Below are 24,932 nucleotides of genomic sequence, written 5' to 3'. Positions count from 1 at the left end.
GGTGGGAAATCAACAAATTTGATCTGCTGCAAAAGAATGGTATATGATTTGTTTCAGAAACAGTATCGGAATCGATTTTTATGCATTTATATATATGGTCAAGCATATCCGAATCGAAATGTTGCCAACATGATTCTTGTGCAGAGTAAATTCGGCAGAGAAGGGAGGCTAGGCATGAAGAAAAAGGGGGGGGGGGGGGGTTTGATCAATATATGTACATGTACATGTGTATTGAACAAGAACAGAAACAGAATTATTCTTTCTTTTTTGTTTAAAAAGAGAGAGAAAGAGTACATACAGAGGGGGGGGGGGGAGGAAGAAGAAGAATGAAGAAAAATGAAGGAAAACAGAGGAAGAAGAAGAAGAAGAAGAAGAAGAAGAAGAAGCAGAGAAGGAAAAACAGAGAAGAAGAAGAAGAAGAAGAATAGAAGAGATATGGAGAAGATGAAGAAATTATTTATTTATATTTATTTATTTATTTATTTATTTATATTTATTTATTTATTTATATCTATTTATCTACTTCTTTATTTATTCATTATTTTTCTTTCTTTCTTTCTTTTTGCTTGTTTATTTACATATTTAGTTATTTACTTATTTATTTCGCGAGCGAAAAACATGGCAAAAAATAATAATTTTATTTACTCATTTAATTTTAAATGGAAAATAATTGCGCACGAAATTCAAATTTTCCTTTTTTTTATTTTCCGCGTCAAAATTTACATATGTATTTTTTTGGAACATCGCGGCTATGGGCCGGGCGGCTGCCAATCAGGATGCGCCACGTGCCCGCGGGAGTTCGTTGCTTTCCACGTCATCCCCGCGTCATCATGACTTCTGCCTGTTAACATATATTGTTAAAAATTCGTGGGTACGGCGTGGCAGGCCGGGCCAACGGAAGGGCGCCACGTGGATCGTCCCCACGCCACGTCAGCCTCCGTCCCTGCCAGCTCGGCAGCCCTTTCGAAAGGGGTGCATTTTTTGGGCGGGAAATACCCCTCCGCAAGTTCTCCAAAATTACGAGCATGCCCCTCATCTCTCTCTCTCTCTCTCTCTCTTCTTCTGCTTCTGGGTAAAAGCACATAATCATATAGTAATTGTATGTAAAAATCCACTTGTTATAACTATCTCTGGCCTTCTCGTGAGCTTCTTATCTAGTTTTCTCGGCAACACATTGGATCGCCTCACACCCATGTCAAGGCCTCGTTTGTTCTCTCCCACCCTCGGTAATAGTAACGAGACTAATATGCACGCGCGTTGTATCGTACGCCTCTCTTTGTTCGAATGAAGTCGACCATCGGGTTTGTGACTTGTCGACACCATATCCCATCCCTTACATATGTACTACAATAGCATCCCTAGTCCCCGCCACGCTCCTTGCCGACCTGTTAATGTTTTCCCTTCCATGTCGCTAGTTTGTTTTCATATTCCGTCCTGTGATTTATTACACACGATGGTCTTACACCTCTCTTTCCTAAACTCCTTCCTCACAGCTCGTCTGGATTCTAAGTACACACCAAACCCTTTCACTAGGTTTGGTTTCCTCATAAAACCTTGCTTCAAGTTCATACTTTGTTCCTCTTGCTTGACCTTGACATCAAAGCATGTTTTGGCTCGATTTTCTACGGAGTAAGCTTTTGGAGGGTGTCATGTTGTTGCCTCTTTGAAATGGTCTACTTTGTAGAAACTATGCTCAGGAATTGGTCTTTTGTAACAATAGTCAATAAAGATGGGAATGAGAGATTTACTCATTATCTCCTTAAAGTAACCTGCATGGAAGGGATAGACCAGTCTTTTTGTCTTGATGCAAATAAATGTTATTTTTTAAACTTCTAGTGCAATAAGACTCGCAATGAAAAATAACACAAATCTTACGTCACACTATTTATGTTTCATGTAATCGAGGCATGTCTTCTTCTAAAATGTATGTTTTTCAAATGGAAGATATCCATGAGAACCTGCCTTCTCTTGGTGTATAAAGTGACAACAACAATGGTAATTTGTATAAATTTCGCGACATGTAAATACCTCGAAGGAGAAAAACAAAACAATATAATCACCAGCAATGTGTAGGTTGGCTCAATATGCCCCCATTCTCCGTTGAGTGCCCACAATTTACAGTGGTAGAATTTGACGGGTGCCATTTATACATTTATTAAGATGAGCAATTGTATGGTTTATGACATGGAAAGCTAGAAATTTTATCTTCAATTGCATATCGATATAGTGCTTTAAAGAATATATGTGCATAACATATCAGTTGTGTTTCCTCAAGCAACCAAAATTCCAAAGACTTCCATGAAAGCTATCAAATTTTCACCCACATTCATAAACTCGGGTCTCATGTACATAATGTGGGCAAATTGATTCGGCAAGCAAGTGGTTGGCGGTATTCTTAATTCAGGATTAATTGGTGAGTCAACTTTTTGTATCATATGGCAAGCTTTTGGACTAGATTTGCAATCTTTAAAATGTTTGATTCTTCCAACTCCACATTCAATAATGAATGCATGGCCCACCATGTAGGAGCACCTATGACATACCCACGGGCCACGACTCATCCATTATGCATCGGTGACATGGATGGATCATAGGAGAGGAAAAAACAAACTTATTAAAACCATGTAAATCGTGGTGAAAAGCTCTCTTGCCACTTACTCTCCAAGGAAATCACCCCATGTTTCAATGTGTTAATTCTTCTCATGTTTAAAGCCCACGTCCCATCACAATACATTTACAAGACCGATGCAATTTTGTATGATTCCACCTATTTTAATTGACAATTGTCATTAATTTTGCTTAAAAAGTGAAGAGCTCGACATTTTAATGGTCTGACTTTTTGCAAGGGTGAGAAAGGTAGATGTTTGATCAGTCGTTTACCCTCGGATCGAGGTTTTCGAGGAGTTCGTAAACTTGGGAAAAAGTTTCGTAGCTTCTAAAAGTGCCAAGTGAAAAAAATTTGAAAACTTTTTTCTTTATTATGAAAACCCACTAAAACCCCTAGTGGGAGATGGTGGACCATGGGACTCAACCAATGTTCCAAAAAGAAAAATGAAAAGAATTACAAGCATAAACTAGCCACTATCATAGGCTCTAATAGTTTAGAGGAGTATACATCATGAAATTGTGTTTCTGTTTAGATTATTGTCATAGTTTTAATATAAGCAAAGGTATAATATGGGCCAACCTTAAAACATAATGCTACACACGTTTTCAATTTCGGTCAATTGATTTCTCAAAAACAATTCACAAAAAAATTTGTTTCATTAAACCTCAAAGTTTGCACACTAGTGAAACATTCAAATTGTTTCTGCATAGGTGTCTTTCTTTCAAATGTGTCCTATACATGTATTCGTAAAGAAACCAATCGTGCCCTTTGGGTAATACAACATAAGTGCTGCTTTTCGAAGCATGAACACTAAGACAATTGCCCTAGTTCGAGTTGTGGTCTACGGAAAGAGGAAAAGCGCACTAGACATCATTTAGTTCATAAACACAACTTGTCAAATGTTTTTTTATCATCATCAATATTGAGCATTGGATTTTTTGAATAATAAAGTTGGGTATTTTTGCACATGTTTTTCTTGGAGATTGTTGGCTTGAAATGTGTGGTTTAAAATAGCGCATTGATTTTTATGGTTGGGCATGGGGGTTTATATTTAGGAGGAGGCAATGACGGCTTACAAGTGGTGCAATATATGACACAGATAAATTTGATTTGTAATGTGGTGGCTTTTAAGCCAATAGGAGGTGGCGACAAACGATGTGCCTCAAATAAGCATATCAAAATATTTCAAATCAATACTCGCACACCACACACATTTGCATGCATTGTCAGAGAAAATGAGTCACAAATTGAAATATAAATGCACTCTTTGTCTCGAACCTTTAGTTGTTGGTACTCATTGTAGGACACCATATATTCTAATTGTTGGGGCCAGGGGGGGAGGAAGGAAACCGTTAGCCATACTTTTTAGGGTTTGTGAAACCTTTAAATGCTTTTACAAAGGGCAAGCTTAGAGAAATGCCCTTGGAAAATAAAGTATGAATGATTGTTTTTTTCTTTTAAACTGTTGTGACATTGCTCTAAAAGGAATTTGACAAAATAACACCAAGCATGTGTTAGGAGAATGTTAGCACCAACACTCCTTTACGTGTCTCCTCTCAAACATTGTATTGCCTGAAAGCCATTACTACAACCAACAAACTTAAGGCTTCAAGGAGAAGAAGAGAATCCAGGAGACAAAAACGTCTATTGAATTATCTTCTAGTGGGACTCACTAAAATTGAATAACTGTTTGTCTATTGGTAATTAAGAACGTGGTCAATATTAGCCAATTTTCTATTACATTCGATTGATTCCTGTACAATTTAGTTGATTCTCTCTCAAGTTGATACTTTACTAAATATTTTATTGCCACATATCCGCATTAAATGCAAACATGATTGAGTTCACATCTCTAACAAGACCTTGAATATAGTGCAAACTCGATATTGCAAGTGCAATGACATGGAAGACACGAGTTTTGGTTCTTGTAGTTCTTTTTTTGCTGGGTATGAAGCCTTGATCTTGTGTTTGTGGCTCACCTTGTGGCTCTTATCCTTGACAAATTAGGATGTGTCCATCATGATTACCTTTCATTTGTTCTCGCACCCCTTCCTTTTATGATTCGTGATATATGATAAGTACAAGTGTCATTTCATTTGCGGGTCATGATCTTGTGTTTGTACATCATCTTCTAATTCCTATCATCGAAACCAACAACATACCCATGCTCGAAATCCTCGTTAAATTTCCACCTCTAAACTACTGATCATTTCAAATCAATCATAATTGGGATTATACTTTGAGCGACAAAAAACCATATTTGTCTTTTTAATAACAATAAATGATAATAATGTATGAAATGCTATATTAAAACGTTGTATTTGTAAGTGCAAAATATCTTATAATGTTTAAATGTAAAATTTGACCGAACGAAACTTTACAAATAGTTTGTTTTCAATCGATGAATATGGACAACTCATTAAATTATTCTCGAGTCCCGACTTATCATTTGATACCTTTTTTCATGATTGGATTTCATGTTTAAAGCATATTACATTTTACATCTACCTAAAATACAAAGATGCTCCCAGTCCCAGTTTTTGTGGATCCTTCAACGTATATTGATTTTGTACACACAAAATTATTGTCATCATGACAAGGCACCAAATGATTGAGATACATAAAAACCTTGGCAATTCAATACTTCGTTGAAACACCTATTTGGGCACCCTTATGAGGTATGATCTAAAGTGTTGTTCATGCACATTTGTTGCTCTCTAGACTCTTAACCATTTCGTGAAAGTCTGAAATGGAGAGGATGATCTGTACATGTAACATTAACACACATAAACAACATTATATTTGAGTAAATTTTATATAACAAGTAGAAATGTGCCATTAATTTAAAATTCGATAAAACACCAGCCATCAATAAATTATTTACCTAAAACGTTTCTCATGGTAATATTTTTACAATCACAAGTGACTCGTGAAGACCAAGAATAATACATTTCCCAATTTGTGGCTTTTCTAAAGATATTGATCACTCAAACAACTTCTCATTGACGAATTCAAAAATCATTTGAGATGCATTGATTTTATTGGAATTGCAATCTTGGTGTCACAATCTTTAAGAACTGAGAAGTGTCTCATTGCTTAATACACATTAGCCTACACCATCATTTAAATGTATGAACCTTTGAAAGAACTCAATGCATGCATGTACGATTGGAATTTTGTGCAATTACCATGATAAGTGAATAAAATACACCATCCTTGTCGATACACACATAATGTTTTAACAACAAGATGGATAGACATTCTAGACAAACTCCAAATTCTCATAATCAAACTCCAAATCTACTTTATTGTATACATAGTCAAATCGATCATGAAAACAAGTTATTGAGTTACAAGATTTGCATGTTAGTATTAAATACTTTCCCCATACACAACACGTTGCACGACCCATGAAGTCATCAATGTTGTCAATGATACGAAAGACCAAGCATGAGACCAAGAGAGAGGGGGGGGGGGGGGGGGGGGAGAGAGAGAGAGAGAGAGGAACAAAACAAAGTAGTTCTAAAGCTTTAGTCCTAATGCCACCCAAACGTTAAATGGGACAACATTTTTGTAAATGAGTTATAAATGTTTCGTTTGTGCCTTTTTAGCTCTTCTTCTTGAATCTTTAATTTTCTCCACCCTTTGTAATCTAAGTTACTACTTTCTCTCACTTCTCTCTCATAAGTGTTAAGTGCCATTTAGCCATACAAGGAAATTGCACCTAACTACAATAACCATATCTATTGTCATATAGGGAAATTGCATGCATCAATAAATGTTAGAACCTATCCATTGTATGCCATATAAGCCATTGTTTTCATATGATTTAGCTCATGCTCCATTCATTTTGGGATTGGGCGTTGGGGTATAAGTCATGAAACTTGTCAACTACACACATTTTGCCCAAAACAAGCTTGGGTGTATGAATATCACACTTTCATAAAATGTTATTCCATTATTTACTTTTGACTATGCTTTCCACACATATTTGAAGAACCCAATCCTTGTGTGACTTTCTCATGTACTCACAATGTGCACTCTTCATAGTGACATTCATTAATAAAGGTCTTGATCATTGAGAATCACTACTCATTTTCATATGTATTACATGAAAATGTTTTTTTTTCCCCCAAAGATGATAATAAAATCTATCTACCTATCTGTTAAGTATCCAACACTCAACACACTGGTTGTGGAGATTGTGGTGCTAGGTGACTCCTAATATCCTATTGATTCTAGATCCCAACACAAAAAGCAGATGCCCTCTCTCAATGTGTTGAGCTATTGATTTGCGCTAGGATGAAGCTTATGAACAACAAACTCATTGCCCTTCGAAATTTGATCATGTCAAAGGTTTTTATGACTTGTATGCTTCCTATAGGCGATTTGCTCGTCAGTGACATATATACAAAATTAAAGAATGATTTCAATATTCAATTATTTGAACCAAATTACAATTAATGACGAGCTCTTGCTTCATAATAACCATGAAAATGTGATCTTATGTTATCTAATGGATACTATATGACACTTGTAACAATAGACAATTTTACAAAGATGGCCCATTTTATTCCTTGTTTGAAAAATATCTCTTGAAATGTGGATACAACAAATCTATGAGCTCCATAGGCTTGTAGATCACATAATGTCAAATCAAGGGCCACAATTTCATCTCACAATATTTGTGACAACATCTCTTTCTAATTCCTTAGAACCATAACAAAGTTGCCCTCAACGTTCCACTCAAGGATCGATAGTCAAATCGAACAACCATGTCTTCAATCAATATCTTTGATGCATGGTGAGCTATCAACAATATGAATAGGTACAACTCTCACCATTGGTTGAGTTTGCTTACAACGCCTTACATTCTTGAATCGCCACAAAACCCTTCTTCACAAGCCATGGTTTTAATCCAAGCTTTGACGTTGATATATGGCAATTTAATGAATCCAACTGAGGCTGAGTGAGCCAAGGTACTAGCAAGGGTTCATTGCAACCTTGCGCACGAACTTGCCAAGGCACATGCATTTTATAAAAACTAGGTTGATTGTTGGAAATCTACACCACCAACTTTAAGGTTGGTGACAAAGGTTGGCTTCCATGTTGACACATCACCACAATCCAATATTGTGCAAAATTAGATCAATATAAGAGATTGAGAACATTCCATGTCTCCAAACAAATAAAACATTGGTGGTCTTTTGACTCATCTTACGAAAACATTTCCAAATTCATGGGTATCTAATATGACACCCATAAGGCCATATTATGGATATTGGATTCTTATTTGACAATATGGACAACCTCCTAGCATACAACTCAAGGACGGGGGAACATCGAGGAAATCTTGACCTCAAGGAGATTGCACCGCCAGATCCATTACTTCATCTTGATGGAAGTTTATCCATTATTAGAGGCCACTTGGGACTTTCCATCCACCTCACCAATGCACTTGATGTGATCCGCAAGTTCCATCACCATTATACACACAAGACGTCTTTGACTCGAAGTTGTCAATAAGAGGAGGGGATGATTTTAGGAACTCTAAATGGGTTTCCATGTATAAGGTTCTATAGTCGCATGTTAATTCATGCATGGTTTAATATTGATTCAATAAAAGGAGGCATTAACCATAGTTGATTCTCAAAAAGGTCAACATATGACATTCATGTTTTGTTCTCATATCCTGTTTTTGTGGCAATTTCCTTTAACTAATTGAAGTTTGGTTTACTTATTTGTACATTCTTTTATGCATTGTTAACTAAAAGGTTGTTTATTTGTACATGATTTCTTGCGTCAGTAACTAATAGATTACTTATTTGTACATGCTTTCATGTGTTTAATAACTAATTGTCTAAGAGTTGAAAGGATGAGTTTAACTAGGTCATAATATATAAGTGTTAGAAGTTCAAGAGTGCTTGACAACCACTCTTGCCTATTTTGCCAACAAAATGTAGTCTGACTCTGACATACGTCCTTAGTAAGAGATAGAACTCTGACCGAGATAAAGATGTGTTCTTGACACAACACACCTATAAGCATCACACAATCATCATTAACTTACATTGCCAATGTGAGTTTATCATGAAAATTTCAAGTTGAATTGATAAGTTGTTGACATAACTTTGGAGCAATAGTGTGGTGTATGCTTTCCCCCTCTTCCCGATTGCTAAATCAATTGGAACGTATTGTAAATAGCAAACTATGCATTCATAATTTGGGTAACATTCAAAACTAGTATGCCCATTATGTCTTTTGTCATATCTGTTTTACATCAATTTAAGCATGATGTATGCACATTGTCTTCTGAAATATACCCTCCATAATCTTTGCTCTTGAATTCGCTTGAAATAACAAGAATTAGGTGCTAAAGCAGAACATGAAAGTGTTGCATTTATACATTTAAGAGACTACATGTTCCCTCAAATTATGGGATTTACGAGGTTATCTTATTATGGCAGCCTTCAAAAGGAAGTTCTATTGGAGGCATCTTGTCAAGCGAAAGTACCCAAGAGGTAACATGGACTTCAAATATTATCTGAAACTATAGAAAGTTCTTAAATGTATCATTTTCAATGTCCCTTACATCTTTTCTAATGATATATATTCATATCCTTTTTGGTTTCAAAGTTCAAACATTCCTATTTGGATTGTTCGATAGTTACCATAATCTTTTCTAGTACTTCTTGTAATGTAGTGACCATGTAGTTTCCAAACACTAAAATGATGACCCTTCTCTTTTCCACAATTTTGCATTTCCTTTTACTCACATTGTAGAAAATAGAGATTTATTTTTCATACAACCATCTACTGACAACAATGATGTCTCCTATATTAACAAGATTGATTCACATCCAAACAGCAAATGTGCAAATGATTGATTGGATGAAAATGAATTTGAATATGGTGCACCATTCCAAATTTTACCAAACACTTTTGCACCATATTCCAAATGGCACATACAATACACACATTTATCAACTTTTCACATATGTGCATAGTGAACCAAAGTAAAAAAATACATGGTTTGTCACAATACATACAAACTCAAGTAAAAACTTCTTATTAGATTGTTGACCACCTAAATGATGATTTTTTTGTGTCCCATCAACATTTCGTGATCGTGTAAAATGTTGGGATATTAAAGCTTAGGAGCCACGTATACTCTAAATTTTTGTTTATTTTAAAATACAACCAAAGAATCGGGAAATCATGATTCTAATTTCTACCCTTGAGAATCAAATACATACCTCATGTGATCTTTCAAAATATCATCACACAACATGAAAATATCATTGAGTTTATTGGTCTTCGACAAAGAATTCCTTCTTTTCTTTTGGGGTGGGGGATATACAAATCTTGACCTCCAAACTTCAAGCTATTGGCGGAGTTTGGTAATGGTATGGAACCCTCCTTGTATGTACACGGGTCATGACTTTGACCCAAGTAATGCTGTACATCATATAAACAAGCAAACAACGGCACAATCATCGGACTTGGAGGTTGTCGTCTTGGCCTTCCAAGCACCCATTGCCTTGTCCACAACAGCTTCCGCTGCAAATGATCGGTCGGATGTGGATGCCACTATATCTACAACTTCTTGATTCGTGAGAACATTCCACACCTATAACCAACCATCATCATATGACAAAGGATTTAGACTATTACGAGCAAACACATCGCCATAATCTTAAAATTAGAGAATATGGGCCTATCTGTACACATGAAGGTTTAACATGCATTAATTAAGTTGGGGTATGATATGGTTACTTTGAGCTAATGAATCTACATTTGGCTTTAATAGTTACTTGTGTAGATCTACGCCATAAATGACTACATGAAGGTATGGTTGGTTCCATTTAGGCATATGGTGACCCATGTATACCACAAGTGATTCCATCAAGGTATAATTAGATAGTTGGATCCATTGAGGTATATGGTTGCATATATGCTTGTAAACATTATCTTTGACGTACCCCATCCGTGGCGAGCACGACAAACTCATCTCTCTTGGATAGTCGCCATATTGTTACTTCAGGCTCCGATATTACACCATAATTCTTGAGGCAATAATCACCGAAAGTTCTTGCCATGGCTAACCCAGGAGTTGTCTTATTGGGTAACCAAACCCTATGCACCGAGGGCTCGTTTGGTAAAGGGAAAACACGGCCTTTGTGTCGTTTGATCCTCTCCGCCTCTCCTGTTGTTTTTTTTACCAACAAAGAAAAGTTATTTAGGTACTTGGTAATCGATATATTAATAATCATTTGCATCTCCAATTTAGAGTGTCCATTTGCCTACTTGGTACATTAGGTATCAAGTCAACAGTTAATTGTGATGCTATCATGGAGTTGTCATCAACCCTAGTCCCCAATACAGCCCTTGAATCTCCAATATTACCTACAATGAGGTCATTTCCCTGTAAGAAGTGTTGTAGAATATTCAAAATATATAAGCACCATTGCATGATTTATCACATACACAACGATGAGAATTGATAAAAAAATGCAATTATGAGAGTTGATCATGTCAAATGGAATTATGAGAATTGATCATATACAATGCATCTAAGTTTTGGCCCACAAAAGACAAAAGTCCTCTCAAGTAGGTGAGGAAAATAAAATGGAGGGATTGTCGCAACATGTTATAGACCAGTGCTAATGCAACCTTTTTGTGCTAATCAAAATTTGGATGTAGTTTTGATCACACAACTATGCAAGAAAACAAATTCTAGAGGATACATTCAACACTTGGCATATATGATAAATTATACCCACCTGTTTTACGAGAGCAACCGCGGTCGTACCACTCGAGTGGGAGTCGAAATCCCCTCGCAAAAGCTCTCCATCCATCTGCTCAAATGCAACAAGGAAAGACTCTTTCCATGCAATAACATGAGCCGCGTCATCAGATGACCCTTGTCGACGACTATCGGCACCGACAATGTCAGTCTCGCTAGCACCAGATGTAGAGAAAGACATGGAGTTCGCAGGAGGTTGCATATTCATCCAACAATTAGCTAGAATGATCGGCAATTTGTCTCTCACTGTTCTCGAGATTCGATGCCCATGGTTGCCATGCCCATCGAAGACCCCACAGAAGATGGTTCCTTCTTCACAACCAAACCTCTACACATACAAAAAAGTAAAGGTTTCAAGTTTACATGAATTGATTTACGCCAAAACATGACCTCTCCAAGCAAACATTGCATCTTGATGGATAGTAACCTACTAATGGATTAGTGATTTAGGCTTTAACTCCTAAGGTGTCAAGCATTTCGCAATGATCAAACATGGCAACCTACTAATGGCTTAGTGATTAGGCCTTAACTCCTAAGGTGTAAAGCATTTCGAGATGATCAAACATGGCATCCTACTAATGGATTAGTGATTTAGGCTTTAACTCCTAAGGTGTCTAGCATTTCGCGATGATCAAACATGGCAACCTACTAATGGATTAGTGATTTAGGCCATAACTCCTAAGGTGTAAAGCATTTCGAGATGATCAAACATGGCATCCTACTAATGGATTAGTGATTTAGGCTTTAACTCCTAAGGTGTCAAGCATTTCGCGATGATCAAACATGGCAACCTACTAATGGCTTAGTGATTTAGGCCTTAACTCCTAAGGTGACAAGCATTTCGAGATGATCAAACATGGCATCCTACTAATGGATTAGTGATTTCGGCTTTAACTCCTAAGGTGTCAAGCCTTTCGCGATGATCAAACATGGCATCCTACTAATGGATTAGTGATTTAGGCTTTAACTCCTAAGGTGTCAAGAATTTCGCGATGATCAAACATGGCAACCTACTAATGGCTTAGTGATTTAGGCCTTAACTCCTGAGGTGACAAGCATTTCGAGATGATCAAACATGGCATCCTACTAATGGATTAGTGATTTCGGCTTTAACTCCTAAGGTGTCAAGCCTTTCGCGATGATCAAACATGGCAACCTACTAATGGATTAGTGATTTAGGCTTTAACTCCTAAGGTGTCAAGCATTTCGCGAACATCAAACATGGCAATCATCTTCAAGTTGATTGTGACAAAAAACAAAATCTCACTATTGGATTAAAATCATAAGATTTTCAGTGACATACCTCCCAAGCAAGCATAGTGTCTTGATTGATCCCCTTGCGAACACCACGCCGAGTGAAGAGAGAAATTCTCGAGCTTCCACCGTTGGATACATACCACTTTCTTGCTCTTTGGGAAATCTGGTCATCTGCATGATCAGGATCAACAACACTAGAGTTTGTGGTATTGATCCTGCCTCTTCTGTCCATGTCTGAAGAAGAGTGGCTCGAAGAAGAGTGAGCGAGGCGCCAGCCCCATGGTGTCATCGAGAACCTTGGGCACACGGTCAGAAACCCTAATTTCTTCCTAACTCCTATTAACTTGGCTTGAAGATCCCTAATCTATTTTTTTCTAAACCCTAATTTGTTTTAAGGAAAACAAAACACACACACACACACACACACACAATTTCCTCCTAAGGCCTAATTTCTTTCGAAAATCCCCGATTTCCTCCTCCTTAACCCTGACCTATTTCGAAAAACCCAGTTTCCTACTAAACCCTAATTTACTTGGAAGCCCCCAATTTCTCTGGAAGCGGACTTTCTTTCTTTTTTAAACCCAATTTCCTCCCAAACCCTAATTTCCTTGCAAAGCCCCAATTTCTTACTAAGCCCTAAATATATGTTTCTAACGGAATGGAACAGCAGAGCTATGAGTGAAGCATTTAAATTGATACGAGGAAAAACGAAAATAGAAAACAGAGAAAGTAGGAAGGAATGGGTCGTGTTCAGCCGTCTCTCTCTCTCTCTCTCTCTCTCTCTCTTTTCTAGGGTTTGATTGAAAAGAAACGACGCAGGGGCTGATCCATTTTCAGTAAATTCCAACTGAAAATCGAGTCACTGACTCTATCATCATCAGTGATCACCATCATAACCATCACCATCACCATAACTATAACTATAGTATGAAGTTTGAACCATACGTACCATACGTGCATTCGCAATTAAGAATGTTTCAATCATTCGAGTATGGTAAACACCCTCGAAGTATAGTAAATAGTAAATACCATTCTTTTGTATGATGTATTCATTATTTATTATAAGGTAAAAAGTGTAAAAACAAAACATAAGAATATTTTCATAATATGCGCATTCGTTTGCATTCGTACGAGACAAAAAAAGAATGTTTGCCAATGCATTCGAGTATATTACGTACTATGGGACTCCATAACCATCACCATCACTTCTGCCCCTAGGATTAATGGCACCTTCCAAAGACCCAACTAACCCGAATCGTCCACCTCGACTCGACCCAAGTCCGAGTGCTTTGCCGATGTAATGCCATGATTTATAGATTAGTTCGATCGCGACACTTTGCACACCAATGTGACATGAACATGTGCATAAAACCCTTGGGATTGATTCAATATGCGTGGTCGACAATCCATGTGGAATGATGACAATCTGAAACCATCTAAACCCGTAGATATCATGATCCTGTGTCTGACCCACGTAAGCTCCCATGAATTCGATGGATTCTTCAAAAGTTGTGATATAAAGAGAAGTGATGGATGGAATCAATTTGTAGATGTCTTAACAACCACCCCACCTCATTGATGGTCGAATGGTCATTGTACGTGTTGTGGGTTGGTTAGTTCTTATCATCTACATGTATTTGGGTTATGTTTTTGCTTTGCATGTGTGTGTATGTATCGTATGAAGTGAAAAAGATGATAGGCAATCACTTGACACCTTCCATATCAAAAAATCGAGCACATGTTAGGGTACACACCCATCCATGCATTTGGAATACAAGGTTAACGGTACTATATTGTGTCATTGCTTTCACAAAATGTTTATCTTGCACTAATCTACTTATAATCTTGAACTTAAGCACTCTTCATATATCTTAATGCTTTGTTTGTGTACATTAGTTTTACCCACAACAATGTAGAACATCACGAGAGGAATTTGATTTCGATCATCCAACCCATGATTATTCGCGTTAAATGTAGATAGGCTAATTGCACCATAGTGTTATGTGCATTTCACAATACTATCCAATATGTCATAAGAAGGATTGAGTATTTTACGATGTAAATGTCATTTGAAAATGAATTGATCAAAACCTTTGGCTTTCAATATCAACAAACCATTATAGGGATCTTAATGCTTTGTTTGTGTACATTAGTTTTATCCACAACAATGTAGAACATCACAAGAGGAATTTGATTTCGATCATCCAACCCATGATTATTCGCTTTAAATGTAGATAGGCTAATTGCACCATAGTGTTATGTGCATTTCACAATACTATCCAATATGTCGTAAGAAGGATTGAGTATTTTACGATGTAAATGTCATTTGAAAATGAATCGATCAAAACCTTTGGCTTTCAATATCAACAAACCATTATAGGGATGTCCATATCAGGAGAACTTGCTGGCAGTAGCCCGTGGCCAATATGATAATATGCACGGTTCCCCAAAGTCTGTGAACAAGAGAAGGAAAAAGCTTCTTCACTTATGGAAAAAGTTGCCCCTATTGACAATGTCAACTCAAGCCTCAATGGCACTATCAACTTCCATGGACTCTTTCTTGAATATTAACAAATTCCAACACCTTCTACAAAGTTCAATATTTCGTCTTAGGATTATTTTACATTGTTGTACATAAAAAGCTGTAACCTTCTGGGCAGACAGGTTCAAGTTGTAGTGTTCAGGCATTTTTTCTTAATACTATTGAAGAAAATCTTTTATAAAAAAATAATAGGGATGTCCATATCCAAGTTTTTAGGAGTTTATGTCCTTGTATGGTTATTGAGAAGTAGAAGCAACACGAGTTATACTTTTGCACGAAAAGGTTTGAATTGTATGGTCAAAATCTTATTATGTATGTTTTTGAAACATTGACTAAAATTTGAGCATTTGTCAAACAATCTTGTCAAACGACAAATGTAATTCAATAAGCTAACTCCATATTGACAAGTCTTTGATTAGATGTTAGATTTCTTGTTTTTTATTTTAGATAATTAACCTCAATGACACTACATGAAAATTTATTGTTTGAGATTGAGATCATGTTGTTTCTTGTATACAAGTCTTACACTCTTTGTACATTTGAGCCCTAATATATATTCTTGAGTGCAACCTTGCACAATGAAGAGATTCTTGCTTCAAAATGTGTATTTGTTAGGTTGACGTTTTCTTTCTATTTGTTGAAACGATGTCTAGAATTTGAACGAGTAATAGTTTGATCAAACCCTAGAGTGCAATTTCAATACGCAAATTGTTATGCATATTATTCACAAGCCTTGAATATGGATGTTTAAAATAATGGTTTAGACTCGAGAGAGTCTTTAATAGATACAACGTTTTGGATGGCAAAATGTTCTATCTATTGAGATAAGGGATGTCAACGACATTGAGAAGTATGAGTAAAGGGCCCACATTATCATGATGATATGTCCAATATGCCCTCCATATTGGGGCTATATGAAGGAATTCGTATCAAATTCACATACATGTATGAAGTTTGAACTTATGTATGCCCTCTATCAAAAAGGGGAAAATCAAGTGCACTTCTTTGTCTTCATATGTAATTTGCTTAAGTGGGGGATGAGGTCAATCAAATGAATACCTTAAGGTGAGAGAACACACAATTAATAAAGCAAATTAGGCATCATACATTAGCTAATAGATTGCTTTTCCAACACGCACCACGTTGTTTTAACAACAAAATCAGACATCATAACAATACTTGTTTTTTACTCATGGTTATTGGTTAATTGAAATTAAAGAAGATGTTTTAAGTAACTATGTTTCCCGAGTTTATTACTGGCATACCATGATTTATTTCCTTGCACAAGCACTTTTCAAATACCACTCAATACAAATTACATTTGCCTTTGGTTGTTAAATTGTTGCTTTGGAAAGTTTTAATGACAGTTTGGAATGTGTAACCTGGAAGAAAGAAAACCAACTTTTAAATGTTGTATGTATGGCTGGACTAGCCGCAACACAGGTGTCTATCCGACACTTCTCCAAAGGGGTGGTAGGGATAGAATGTTAATACACGCGTAGGATAATTACACTTAAGCACAGACGAAGACAAGATTAATCAGCATAAGCAAAACTATATTAATTCTTCGCGCTTCCATTACAAAACATCGGATCCTTTTATAGGCATCCGGCCAGATTACAATCGGTGCTCGGTAAGCAACCGTTAACCGAAACCGAATCGGTTCGGATCCGGATCGGTTACAACTACCGGATCCGTCCCTCCTAATAATTCTATTCCTATTTCTATATTTATCCGATCCGACCTTGCTTTCCCACTTGCCTTCTCTGACCGGCCAACACATGGCACGCCCGTGGGAAAGTGCGTTGCACTTCGAACCCACAGCCGGCTTCAGTCTTCCTCCAAATTATTCAGCTAACTCCGCTCAGAGGTTCCAAGTGTTGTCTGGCCTGTGCCGTCTCTGACTTCCGATTGGATTGGCTGCCTTTTCGCATCTTGCTGCTCCGACTCTGCTTGTACCGGTGGTACCGGTGTTTCTTCTGTATGCTGTCCGGGTCTGTCCTGCTCTACCTCCGTTCCGTTCCCGGTATCGCTCTCTCCGGTTTCCACTGGTTGTGTCCTTTCCTCCCCGGATTCGGCACTTCTCTGTCTCCACTCTGCATCATCCCCGGCATCAACCTGCTCTTGCTCCGGAAGTTCTACCTCGGGTAATTCTTGTCGGGGTGCATTGTTGGTTGGGTCCTCTTCAGCCGGTCGCTCGCCCTCACTAATGGAGATCGGCGTTGTGTGTCCCTCGGCTTCCTGTCGCAGTCGCTCCTTCTCGTACCCTTCCAATTCTAGTTGGGTTTCGAGCTGCCCGTCATCCAACCTCTCTACTAACCCTCAGATTTCCTTGAGATGCTCCTCTGCTAGAGCATAGAAATCCTCCGACAATTCTTCCCGGATGTTGACGATACTTTCTTCGTCCATTTTATAGAACCCATCTCCGGTTTTCTTCCGATTCTCTGCATCAGCTCGGAGTGTCTGCAGTTCAGCTGCCTGTTGTGCCCATTCCTTCCAGAGTTTCTCCGTGCTTTCATTTATGCTGGCCTGAGCTCGGGTACTCCAGCTTGACATGATGAACTTAATTCGGTCCACCCCTGCTTTAGCCTGTTCCGCAGCTGCTTGTTTTTCCCTCCTTATCCGTTTGATGATGTCGGCCATTAACTGAGTTTGAGCTTCAGAGTCGACTTTTTGCTTGTCACAGGTACTCCGCCATTTGTTGATTTCGAAAGTCAACTTCACTTTCTCCTCATTCCTGCTTTTTGTCAGCTCCCCTACTTTCTGCCGAAGTACTTCCATCTCTTTTCTTTGTTCCGACGTCAAGGTCTTCTCCACCGACACTTCCTCCCTTGCTTTGGACAATTCCAAGCGGTTTTCCTTGAGCTGCTCTTTCAGCTTCTCTAACTGTCGGTCGTACGATGCTGCCTGATTCTTGATGTCCGACGTGGCCTGTTTATAATCCTTACACAGTCGGTCGAATTCCTCCGTCTTCTGTTTTAGGCGTCGGTTCGCCTGATCTCGCAACCGATCATCCCGGTCCTTTTGTTGTCGGAGTTCCTCTCGCAACCGCTCGATTTCTTGCTCCATTCGTCGGCGCAGCCTATCTTTCTCCTTTTGCAGTGTCCCGTTTTCTTCTTGTAGTCGGTCGTTGGTGGCTTTGCTTCGGCGAAGGCCTTCCTCCATTCGCCGTCTGTCGTCTTCTACCAATTGCCGCTGCTCTCTTTCGTTATTTCTCAATGCCTCCTGAGCCTGTAATTCTTCTTTCAAAGTTGCTATTAACTTCTCGGTCTCAGGGCCGGTTTGCAAGGCCTTCTCCGTTTCTGGTTCGGCTTGCTTTTCTGATGTCCCGACCGGCTCGGTGCCATCTTGCGCTTGTCGGCTGCCTTCTTTTGCCTGTGCTAGCTCTTCTTGCAGCTCATGTAATTGTGCCCGGAGCATGACCATCTCCTTAGTCGTCGTCCTAGTCACTTCTTCTCTTTGCTCCTCCTCTTTCTCCATCTGGTCTGCTACTCCCGACAACTGCCCTGACAACCACCTTAGCCATTGTGCCTTTGTTCTGCCTTCGTTGGTGTCAGCAGACGTGCCTAGCTCCGGCTGTTTTTCCGGCTGTTTCTCGGGCCTCTTCTCTTGTTCCGGCGCTTGTTCCTTCCTTTGTTCTTCGAATTCCGCCGCCGTTGGTTCCGGTACTGCCTGCTTTGGTGCAGACGAACCTTCATCCTGTGTCGCTTCTGTTCCGGTTACTTGTTCTTCCGCCCGTTGTTGAGTTCCGACCGCTGTTGGGGTCGGTCTTGTCGCCCGTTTCTCCTTCCCTTGCCTGGGTGGTAGTATTAACATCGGTTCGGATGACTCTTCCTCTGTTTCGGCGTCCTCCGTCGCTGCGACTATCGGTTCCTTTACTAGTACCGGTTCCGATTCGAGCGTTACTGGTTCGGTGTCGGTTTGCCTCTTGCTGGTTTTCTTCGCCAGCTTCTCCTTGCCTTTCTCCGCCTTTTTCTTCTTCGTGGTCGGTTGCGGTTGCTGTTTCTGTGGCTGTCGTGATGGGCCTTCCTCCCGTTGCTGTCGGGAGGAGTCTTCTTCCCGCGGTTGTCGAGATGAGCCTTCTTTCCGCGGCTGTTCTTCTTCCTGTGTCCATCCTGGAGTGTGTTTCTCTAGGATTCGTCGGCGTTTCATGGTTTGCTTCGGGGTAGTCTCCTGCCGACTTCTTTGCTTGTGCTTGATGGGGGACACCGGTGGGACCAACACTGTTAACCATTGGGATATTCCGGACCATGGCTTCTTCCCTTCCACCAAGTGCTTGATCGCCTCTTGCAGTCCTTCGGTGATGAAGTGGAGCCAGTCCACCTGCAGGCCTTCGAATGTCGCGGCGACGATCGCTGCTCGGTATTTGGCTATGGCTGCCGGACGAGGGTTCACGAACCCATACTCCATCAGGGCGCGGGCCACCTCTCCGAACAGCCGGTTCTCTCCGCCCTGTGTGCGATACGCCTTGCTGCTGAGGGAATATTCGCCGAAATACTCGAAGAATATTTGGTTCGAGGGTAGCTCTATTGTTTGAAGTCCTCCCTCCGAAATCCCTGTGAGCGCTTGTACCGCTCCTTCAGTGACCTCTGCTAAGTCCACCGCTGTTGCCGCCTGCTCTGGTTCCTTGTGTGGTGGAGCGTCAGCGACCCGCAGCAGCCCTCCTAATCCGTTCTCCGTCAGCCATTGTCGCGCTCCGTCCGACAGTGCCATCGCTTCTTCTTCGTTTGCTGCTGCCTGTGGTCTGAGGTCGGGGTGTAGGTGTTCTGCGCGTCGGATCTTGCTGTTATGAGCCTGCGTTTGCTTGTGGGAAAATTCGTAAAAAGTGAACCCTTCCCCGGTTCTTCCTTTATATAGTGGCGTTTCCCTCGAGCCGCCTTTTCCTGTTTTTCGCGCGTGCGTATCTTCTGCCATAATTAGCATCTTACTTTTTAATTTCGGCGTCTGCACGTCCTCTGCCTCGAATAGTATGTCCTATTTTTGGCGCCTGCGCATGTTCTGTCATGAATAGCCTGTCCTATTTTTGGCGCCTGCGCATGCTCTGTCATGAATAGCATGTCTGTCCTTTGCTGCCGCGTGTCATGCCTGCGCTTCTTTGGCGCGTGTGTCGAATCTCCTATGTGTCTGTCATTATGACTCCTTAATTGACGCGCGTTTTAATCCTGTACCTCGGCCCCCCACGTTCTGTGCTTTAAATAGCTCGTGCACCCGTGTGACGGTTGTAACTACCTCCTTCATCATTACCATGATTTTCTTGATCCTCTTGTCTTGACTTTTCTACCCGTAGCTCCACGTAATTCTTTTTTTTTTTTTTTTTTTTTTAAATCATATGCCGCATCATTGTTCGGTTCCCCCCGATGTGTTCGGGTCCATGTGCACTGTTGTCGGTTTCTCGCCATTCGGGTTTTCCGGGTTTTGCTTGAAGGGGTTAGCTGGCATGTGCCCCTTATACGGTTTTAGGCGAAACCCATTTGCCCATTTGCCCACAACTTCTCCTGACAACGTCCCGAGCTGGTAAGACCCATTGTACTCCTTTGTGATCCAGAATGGTCCGGTCCACCGAAATCGCAATTTCCCTGGCATGCTCCCCATCCTTGTCTGGAATAGTAATACAGGTTTCCCGACCTCGAATTCCTTTTCGTTACCGCGGCGGTGTCGGTCTACAAAGGCTTTCCTCCTCCTTTGCTCTAGTTCTAGCTGTAGCAGGCTGGCTATTCGATTTTCTTCCTGTTCTAACAGCATCTTCAGCCGGATTCGTTCCGATTCCTTCTCGCTTAACCGCTCCTTAACCTGTATTCTTAAGCTAGGAATTTGGAATTCTACAGGCATGACTGCTTCCAAGCCGAATGCCAGTCGGAACGGGGTCGTCCGGATGCTAGTCTTGTACGCCGTTCGGTACGCCCACAGCACGCTCTGCAACTTCGTGTCCCAGTCGGTCCGGTTCTCATTGAAAATTTTTCTAAGGATGTTCTGTAGCGTTTTATTCGTTGATTCCGCTGGTTAATGATTATGGTGATAAAGATAGGAATAGGGTTAGGGTTTGTTAATAATACGAATATGGAAATGATTAGCATTGCGAGATTGATGATGACATTGATAGTGATGAAGATGGAAACAATGTGATGGCGAGATTGATAAGCATTATGGGGTTGAGAGCATGATTACGATGTGCATTGAGAAGCATTGTGGGGTGGGGGGTGGTGCCTAGAATGGCTCCACCCCCCTCCCAAGGGGTTCAACGTTATGGGAGAGAGAGAGAGAGAGAGAGAGAGAGGAAGAGAGAGAGAACTATTGCTTTTTTTTTCATTCATTCCCCATAAGGGGTTAATATCGGTACAAAGGGGTAGATACACAAGGGTGCAAGACCCTTGGCCATTCACACCTAGTCACAAACTCACACCTCTTTATATCCCTCACACTCTCACTTACATTCACACTCATAATCGTATGACATTACACATACATATATCTTTCACCCGCACTTATCACACTTAACAATCACCCGTACGTCTCGTACGGTAACACAATATGGCACGCCCGTGGGAAAGTGCCTTGCACTTCGATCCCACATGCCTTGATCATAATCTTTCTTCGACCGGAACTTCCATCGGTCCTCTCAACGATCGACTCCCTCGATCGGAGCGCTTGACTCGAACATCTTTGTCGGTCAGCGAATCTTTATCGACACGAACATTCTCGTTCTGTCGGCACACGAACTTGGTAACATACTTCGGGTTGTCAAAAAAACGTTGTATGTATAGTCTTCTTTGTATCTTGTGAGTTGTGTGTGGTTTGCGTCCATTTCTTTTAGGTCCATGAGTTTTTGAAATTTGTTTTATGCCCCTATCTTTCTCTTTTTATTTCTTTATAATAATATTATTTTAAATTTCTTTTTCCTCTCTCTTTTTTTTTTCACGTTCTTTCTTTTCTTTTCTTCTCATTCTTCCTTCTTCTTCATGCGTTTTCTCCCGTTTCTCTCTCTTTTCTTGTTCTTAATGTTTCTCATTCTTTCTTCATCTTTCTTCTTCCTAATGTTATATTCAATCTTTATCTATTGTTGTTTGGTTGCCATCCGATCACCAACATCTATTTCCAGCCCTTCCGACCATTTCCTTGGTCGTTTGTCCGGCCGCCGGCCATTCCACCGCTCCGCTTCATTGTTCGACGATTTCGGCTATTCCGGCCGTCTTTCTCACGTCGATATTTGGCCGCCGGGGCTGTTTTGCCACTCTAGCCATTCCGACGCCGCCACTCTTGGCCGCCGCAATTTTGACCGCTATTTGGCCCATCCGGCCGTCGTTCGGCCGTTGCTTTTGTTGGTTTCGATCATCGGTTGGCTGCTACCACGATCGACATCGCTCTTCGTCCACTTCCCTCCATTCATTCCGATTGCCGCTGTTCATTCCGATTGCCGCTGTTCATTCCGGCCTCTCTCCGGTCATTGTGGCCACTCCTCGGCCACTCCGGTTGCTCGTTCGATCGTCTCGATGCTATTCTTCTTTTTTTCTTTGCCATCATCACGGGCTCCGTTCCCTTATTCCATCACCGTCTTCGTTTGTCTCCATTTCCCGCACCACTCTTTCTCGCACATTCGTATTGCCACATCTCATTCATTGACATTATCTAGCATATTGTAACCGCCATTTACCATACATTGTTGATTTGATTTCGCCCACATTATTATCACCATTTATCGCACATTTCACATTTACGTTGTCATCGTGCATCCTTCTTTGACTTCTTCTCTAAGGATGGTCGGCCGTAGGGCGTGCCAAAATAGTGTTGATGGTTTTAGGGTTAGGGTTAATGATTATGGTGATAAAGATAGGAATAGGGTTAGGGTTTGTTAATAATACGAATATGGAAATGATTAGCATTGCGAGATTGATGATGACATTGATAGTGATGAAGATGGAAACAATGTGATGGCGAGATTGATAAGCATTATGGGGTTGAGATCATGATTACGATGTGCATTGAGAAGCATTGTGGGGTGGGGGGTGGTGCCTAGAATGGCTCCACCCCCCTCCCAAGGGGTTCAACGTTATGGGAGAGAGAGAGAGAGAGAGAGAGGAAGAGAGAGAGAACTATTGCTTTTTTTTTCATTCATTCCCCATAAGGGGTTAATATCGGTACAAAGGGGTAGATACACAAGGGTGCAAGACCCTTGGCCATTCACACCTAGTCACAAACTCACACCTCTTTATATCCCTCACACTCTCACTTACATTCACACTCATAATCGTATGACATTACACATACATATATCTTTCACCCGCACTTATCACACTTAACAATCACCCGTACGTCTCGTACGGTAACACAATATGGCACGCCCGGCGTGCCAAAATAGTGTTGATGGTTTTAGGGTTAGGGTTAATGATTATGGTGATAAAGATAGGAATAGGGTTAGGGTTTGTTAATAATACGAATATGGAAATGATTAGCATTGCGAGATTGATGATGACATTGATAGTGATGAAGATGGAAACAATGTGATGGCGAGATTGATAAGCATTATGGGGTTGAGAGCATGATTACGATGTGCATTGAGAAGCATTGTGGGGTGGGGGGTGGTGCCTAGAATGGCTCCACCCCCCTCCCAAGGGGTTCAACGTTATGGGAGAGAGAGAGAGAGAGAGAGAGAGAGGAAGAGAGAGAGAACTATTGCTTTTTTTTTCATTCATTCCCCATAAGGGGTTAATATCGGTACAAAGGGGTAGATACACAAGGGTGCAAGACCCTTGGCCATTCACACCTAGTCACAAACTCACACCTCTTTATATCCCTCACACTCTCACTTACATTCACACTCATAATCGTATGACATTACACATACATATATCTTTCACCCGCACTTATCACACTTAACAATCACCCGTACGTCTCGTACGGTAACATTAAACGATCTAGAAATTCAACCATCAAGAATGCATGATTATGGACTCTAAAAATTCAACTACAATGAATGTAGAATTTGGGATTCCACATGAAAATTCCCAAGAGCCTTGAAAATAAATTTGTTATCAAGATTCTTCCAAAATAACCCCCCATTTTGTGGAATATTCCTAGAATTTTGGGACATGATGAAAATGAAGAGCTCCTTTGTTAAACACAACGATGAAGTTGCAAAATACTTGGTTGAAGTTGAAGGTTATTAATTTTGATCTGGATTACAAGGTGACGAACCACTTATTTCGAAGCATCATAAAATCTAGTGTGACTTACATGCTTTTAACCTACTATATTCAATGGCAGAAAGTGAAGCACAAAACGTTGAAATTGATAAAAACAAAAAAAACGAAGCAAAGGCGAAACTTTCGAGATATCGTTAGATGTGTCTCTATTGCCCACATGTCGTCGACAAGCCCTAGAAAGAGTCGTGGTGCAAGCAATTCATACGTGGTATAGTTTGCATCCTCGTTTTCGCAGATGATATGTATGAGAGGGTTTCGAGCAAGTAAAGCATTAACGAGCAATTCCCCGTTCCATCTTTTCGTGGTTGGTGATTGGGGGTACCCGACCTTCGACTTTGGCATTACCTGGCTCAACCCGGGCTTGGGCACTACTTGGCTTCGTCGTGGCCCTAGCCTCTTATGAGACGGTTTCGAGCAAGTAAAGCATTACTGATCAATTCCCCGTTCCGTCTTTTCGTGGTTGTTGATCGGGGGTACCTAACCTTCGACTTTGGCATTACCTGGCTCAACCTGGGCTTGGGC

The 24,932-nt window shown here is 40.3% G+C and overlaps 1 protein-coding gene across 1 annotated transcript; it reads right to left on the bottom strand.

The window, feature by feature from the left end:
- Positions 1 to 9,661: 9,661 nt before the first annotated feature.
- On the bottom strand, positions 9,662 to 13,307 carry LOC147857363 (putative protein phosphatase 2C 75). Its single transcript, XM_087328558.1, has 5 exons — positions 12,718 to 13,307; positions 11,392 to 11,742; positions 10,916 to 11,033; positions 10,591 to 10,814; positions 9,662 to 10,238 (listed from the first exon to the last, which is right to left on the bottom strand). The coding sequence occupies exons 1-5, from the start codon at positions 12,958 to 12,960 to the stop codon at positions 10,074 to 10,076; spliced, it is 1,101 nt and encodes a 366-aa protein (XP_087184684.1). The 5' UTR covers positions 12,961 to 13,307; the 3' UTR covers positions 9,662 to 10,073.
- Positions 13,308 to 24,932: the final 11,625 nt, after the last annotated feature.

This window comes from Azolla caroliniana, unplaced genomic scaffold, assembly GCF_043228905.1.
Source record: "Azolla caroliniana isolate FFs.n. ecotype wild unplaced genomic scaffold, voAzoCaro1.0.p SCAF_12, whole genome shotgun sequence".
NCBI classification, from domain to species: Eukaryota; Viridiplantae; Streptophyta; class Polypodiopsida; order Salviniales; family Salviniaceae; genus Azolla; species Azolla caroliniana.
The sequence above is the reverse complement of the archived record's forward strand: the minus strand, read 5'-3'. Positions and strand labels throughout refer to the sequence as shown.